This window comes from Notolabrus celidotus, chromosome 1 (genome assembly GCF_009762535.1).
Source record: "Notolabrus celidotus isolate fNotCel1 chromosome 1, fNotCel1.pri, whole genome shotgun sequence".
Taxonomy (NCBI): Eukaryota; Metazoa; Chordata; class Actinopteri; order Labriformes; family Labridae; genus Notolabrus; species Notolabrus celidotus.
The window spans coordinates 41462067-41468066 of record NC_048272.1 but is presented as its reverse complement, the minus strand read 5'-3'; the positions used below and the strand labels follow the sequence as shown (position 1 = coordinate 41468066).

Sequence of the window (6000 nt, the reverse complement as noted above, 5' to 3'; positions counted from 1 at the left end):
TTCAAGGTCTTTCATTTTAGATTTAAAAATATTCAGTATTATTAAAATATTTCAGTTTGTAAAATTCAACTAATATATTTTTGATATTTTGGCATCTGAATTTGGTCTAATGATTTTAATATCTTAAATATTTTCATTCTGAATTTGTGAACACTGAAAAATGATGGTGGAAATTCAAAGAGTTGAATTCACAGGCAAAAAATTGTAATGCACAACTAAATATATAGTGCCAGAAATTCAAAGCCGTTTAAAATTCAAAACTGACATCAGCTCCAACATTAAAGAGAACCAGGGTGAGGGAGACCTGTGAGGCCGGGGCTCCCGTCCTGCACCAGAGATAAAGAGACTCATCCTCCAGGTCCAGCAGAGAGACACAGCCGGTCACACAGGACATGTCTGATGTGTTCCAGCAGACACAGACATGATGAAATGCTCTCCTTCATGATACAAAGTTAAGATTTAATTCAAACATATGACCGAATCTTTCAAAAGTACTGACAACCAGACATAGTATGTTCTTAATGATGATAACATGCTCAGAGTCGCCACAGCTTCCTGTACACAAGCAGGAAGAGAATGTAGCGGGGCTGGAAACTGGTGATGTCATCATTAGAATAACCTCTGACCTCTGACCTGCCAAACTTCATTGACTTTTAAAAAGTTTGTCTGAACTCTGGTGTTGTTGCAGAGATGCTGCTGCGCTCTGTCGGGGGATTGGACTTTGTCTCTGCAGCCAATGGCAGCGTCAGACGGAGGGTATTAAAGTCAGCGCTCAGCAGGGACAGGTGGACGGAGGGATGGATGAACCAGAATCAGCAGCTGACATCATCCACCTGCAGATGGGACGCGGACAGACTCCGGCTGAAGTAACAGCTGCTGATCTGTTCGAGCTGGAGGTTGAGCAGCTCCTCAGGCTGACCGTCACACATCCTGGATCCAGAGCAGTGATCATCAGACTGAACTGATCTCCTGATTCTGAGCTGCTGCTGTCTTTGTGCTGTTTGTGTTCAACATGCTGAACTCACATGGTTCAAACAGGCTGCAGAGAAGCTGACTCTGACTCCTGCTTTAGTCTGCATGATGGTGTGGGGGACTTCAGCGTGTGGTTCTCTCTGATAAGATCGACCTTCAGCCCCTCTGCGCTCTGTCTGCTCTTTTTTTTTTACCTTTATTTTACCAGGTAAAAAATGTTTGAGAACCAGTTCTCACTTCCAAACATGACCTGACCAAGAGGCACAACAGGAACACACACACATGTAAACTACAGTCACAAATAGACATATAAACATAAAATAGAACAAAGGGAACAAGTAAGAAGCAATGTGCGTGAGGTGTAAGAAAAGTATGTGTGTATATATAAGTGTGCATGTAAGTATGAAGGTTACCGTGTGTCTGTAGGTGAAGACACATTTATGGTCACATCCTGGCATCACTCAGCGTCAGAGTGAAAGGTTTTATGTGACGTGTATTTTCTGGTGAAGCTGTTCAAAGGTTTGTTTTCAGAGTGGAGGTTTCTGTCGGTGTGTTGACACGGATCCTTGTCCTTCATGAGAGGATCAGGTGGTTTGTTTGTGACGTTCTCCTCTGCTGCTCTGAAACGACTCCATGAGACGGAGTGAGAAAGGCTGCAGGGAGGAAACACTTGGGTTCATGTTTGACTCTGTTGAAGGTTTTCAGACTAACCTCAGGCTGACTTCTCCGTCAGGGTCGACCGTGAAACGCTGACAGGAAGGGTTGGTGACTGTTTCTGTACCAAATCAGACGAAATGTTTAGTCTGAGCTCGGTGCTGCAGCCGTCTGAGTGGCTCTGACATATGAATGTTGTGGATGAGGTAGAACTGTATTTAATCTTTTGTGTGACTACAGCTTTAAAAACCCTCAGAGCCCAATCTGAGAGTAACCTCAGATATGTTCATGACAGAGAGGAGAAACCATGACCGTCTCTGTGTGAGTGAAAGGTGAAGTGAATGAGTCCGTCAGTGACCCTCACTGACCCCTCTGAACAGAAGGATGAGATAAACGTCAGGTTGGAGCCTCACAGTAATTCAAAGTCTACAGGGAGGCGTGACTCGTGTGGATGCTCCCTAAAGCTGTGACGGCCTCAGGCTGGATCATGTGACATGAAAGCAGCGTTACTGCAGCAGCTGTTGTTAGTGTGGCCTTCAGTGCCGCTCTGTCAGCTCACACCCGTGTGACCTGTTGAAACACCTGGCAGCATGAAGTGCAGGAGGCCTGTGTGGAGTCTCTGCTGAGTGGCCCGACCCTGGTCTTCTCTGCTCCCAGTTGCTTGTTGTAGCAGCTGATTGGTCCTCATTTCATCTCACCTGTGCACCTCCAGCCGACTGAACCACCCCGTCCACGAGTCCCTGACTCACTTCAGTGAGACTTGGTGCTTTAGAGGCTGTAGGTGCATCACCTGAGGGGGTTGTGATTGGACGACAGGTGTCACTTGATGGATGTGATCTGTGCATGATGGGCTACTGTCCGTGTCAGATCTGATCTAGGATCAGTGAAGTGTGGTCTGCTGGTCTCAGAGAGAGAACGTCCCGTTCAGGTCAATCAATCCAGTTTGAAACACGGGATGTCCCGGCTGACGAGGGACGGCTGGTGACCCTGAAGGTCAGACTTTTCTCTAATGTTCACAGAGGAACGTGTTGAACTTCACTCTAAACATCACAGAGTATTTAAAATCATGTGCTGCACGCTGCAGGGGGCGCACACTGCTCAGGCAGACATCAGATTCACAGCTGAACTGAAGAATACAAGAGCAGAAATAAATCTACAGGTAACAGTCTGTGTGTGAGGTGTGTGAGTCTGAACACAGTCTGTGTGTGAGGTGAGTCTGAACACAGTCTGTGTGTGAGGTGTGTGAGTCTGAACACACAGTCTGTGTGTGAGGTGTGTGAGTCTGAACACAGTCTGTGTGTGAGGTGTGTGAGTCTGAACACAGTCTGTGTGTGAGGTGAGTGAGTCTGAACACAGTCTGTGTGTGAGGTGAGTCTGAACACAGTCTGTGTGTGAGGTGAGTCTGAACACACAGTCTGTGTGAGGTGTGTGAGTCTGAACACACAGTCTGTTTGTGAGGTGTGTGAGTCTGAACACAGTCTGTGTGTGAGGTGTGTGAGTCTGAACACAGTCTGTGTGTGAGGTGTGTGAGTCTGAACACACAGTCTGTGTGTGAGGTGTGTGAGTCTGAACACAGTCTGTGTGTGAGGTGTGTGAGTCTGAACACACAGTCTGTGTGTGAGGTGTGTGAGTCTGAACACACAGCTGACTGTTAGCTCAGGATATCTCTCAGGACAGTCCCAGCCTGGACTCCTCCTCCTCCTTCCTAATTTCATTGTATGCAAGTCACACAATGACAATAAAGGCATTCTATTCTATATTCCATCACCTCAGCAGGTAGGTGTGAGGACAAATCTCCCCTTTGCTGTTCTATTTGGACTTTCAATGTGGACGACGGTGGATCTGTTGAATCCTCTCGTTGAGCAGTGTGTTCTGAGCTCATTGGAGAGTTTGGTCGGCTCTGTAGATCTCACCGTCAGCTGTGAAACACCTTCTCTGTTTTCTCTTTCTTTTCAGACTCTCTGAACTGAAACCCAGAACCTGGAGGAGGGAGGATGGAGAACGTCTCCTCTTACAGACTCTTCATCCTGGATGGCTTCAGTGAGCTGGGAGCTCTGAGGCCCGTCCTCTTCCTCCCGTTCTTCATCATGTTCGTCCTGTCACTGTTGGCCAACTCTCTGCTGCTGTACGTCATCATATCACAGAGGAGCCTCCACTCCCCCATGTTCATCCTCATCGCTGGCATGGCGTGCGTGGACCTGAGCCTCCCTCTGTTCTTCGTCCCCAACATGCTGCTGAGCTTCCTGTTTGACTGGAAGGGGATCTCTCTGATTGGCTGCCTGGTTCAGATGCATTTCATTCATTTTGTCGGAGCCTTTCAGTCCACGCTGCTGGTCTGGATGGCTGTGGACAGATACTTTGCCATCTGCACGCCCCTCTTCTACCATGAGCGCATGGCTTTACCAGGATTCCTGAAGTTCGTGATCCCCGTGGTGTTCAGAAACTTCTTCCTGAACACGCTGATGGTCGGTCTGGCAGGAAGGTTGTCGTTCTGTGTTGGGGAAGTGATGAACCCCTGTTTCTGTGAGCACATGGCGTTGGTGCAGCTGGCCTGTGGGAGCACCTCCATCAACAACCTGGTGGGGTTACTGACTGCGTTGCTAATCCCTGTAGCCGACTTCGTCTTCATCGCCGCCTCGTACGTGGTCATATTCAGCTCGGTGCTGGGTTCAGGAAAGTCCGGGGTCAAAGCCCTTCACACCTGTGTGACACACATCGTGGTCATTACCGTCAGTCTGACCATCGCACTTGTAGCTTTCCTGTCGTACCGGATCAGAAACGGTCTCCCTGCAGGCGTCCGGGTCTTCTTCAGCACCATGTACCTGCTGTTCCCGAGCTATTTCAACCCCATCATCTACGGCGTCAGGACCACTGAGATCAGACAGCAGATCCTGAGGACACTGATGTGGACTCACTTTTTCCAAACTGCCCCCCGTTCCTAAATCAGATCCTTCATTCATGAGAACAACAGAGCAAAGACGAGAAGTTGGATCAAACGTACGTTCACAGCTGAAAATGACTCCACGAGTTAAAGTCAGAAGACATCGGGACGCTGCTTCAGCTTACCAGATCAATGATGGAGGACTACAGTCCTTGAAGCAGGCGGCCTACCTGTGGCCTGTTGCCCCGTTGCCGATCCAACAGTTCTGATTGATCCTATGAAATATTCTCATATTTTGAGATATGTAGTTTTACAGTTTTCAAGCTGCAGGCCATTATGATCTAAACTAGAATACAAAAACACTTGAATACATCACATTTACACTGTCTGAGAGAACTGATGGAAAACATAGAACTTTAACCATGTGCTGATTTACAGATATGTACCTGTACACTGATGAGTCATCCCACACCATGAAGCTCAGAGTCTGAACATTAACCCCAGTTTATGATTCCTCCCCTGCATCCATTAGACCGGTCACTCTTTAGGGACACACAGCTGGGTCCAGGAGAGTCTGGTCTCTGCTTCGTCATCCTGATACAAACAAACAGCATCATTAGAGACTGTAAGAATTAGTTCAGCAGCAGGTCTGAGAGAGGGATAGAGGGAGGTGAAGAGAGAGAGAGAGATGATAGTGGGGAGACGGATAGTAGTAGTTGTAGCAGCTGGAGTCTGGCACGTCCACAGCAGCAGAGATCCAGAGGAACCTACGAGACAAGGGAGCTCAGGGACTCCAGAAAGGTCTATGGTTAGTAACTTTAATGGGACTGAGGATGACATTTTCCAATCTGTCCGGTGGGCGAGGACAGACGCCCGACAGAAACATCTTTGTGAAGAATTAAATCAAAAGAAATAATCTGAATAAATAATCTGAATAATCTGAATAATCTGAATAATCTGCTCTGATCTTTGAAATGTAGGAAAGTTATTTATTCTGTAGATAAAGAATGATTGAATAATACGTACACATGTTACAGCATGTATCCAGGCTGGGGGGGGGGAACCAGGAGTACACATGTTACAGCATGTATCCAGGCTGGGGGGGAACCAGGAGTACACATGTTACAGCATGTATCCAGGCTGGGGGGGAACCAGGAGTACACATGTTACAGCATGTATCCAGGCTGGGGGGGGAACCAGGAGTACACATGTTACAGCATGTATCCAGGCTGGGGGGGGAACCAGGAGTACACATGTTACAGCATGTATCCAGGCTGGGGGGGGGAACCAGGAGTACACATGTTACAGCATGTATCCAGGCTGGGGGGGGAACCAGGAGTACACATGTTACAGCATGTATCCAGGCTGGGGGGGAACCAGGGTATATTCCACAGTATCTTAATATTTAATCAGTGACGATAACGTTCACAGTCTGACATTAATTTAACATTTCAGGATCTCTCTCTGCTTTTATTTAATAGTTATTCCAGAAT

General features: G+C 47.5%; 1 protein-coding gene across 1 annotated transcript; it reads left to right on the top strand.

The window, feature by feature from the left end:
* Positions 1-3591: 3591 nt before the first annotated feature.
* LOC117821819 (olfactory receptor 52K1-like) lies at positions 3592-5035 on the top strand. Its single transcript, XM_034696335.1, has one exon. The coding sequence runs from the start codon at positions 3621-3623 to the stop codon at positions 4566-4568; it is 948 nt and encodes a 315-aa protein (XP_034552226.1). The 5' UTR covers positions 3592-3620; the 3' UTR covers positions 4569-5035.
* The last annotated feature ends 965 nt before the right edge of the window (positions 5036-6000 follow it).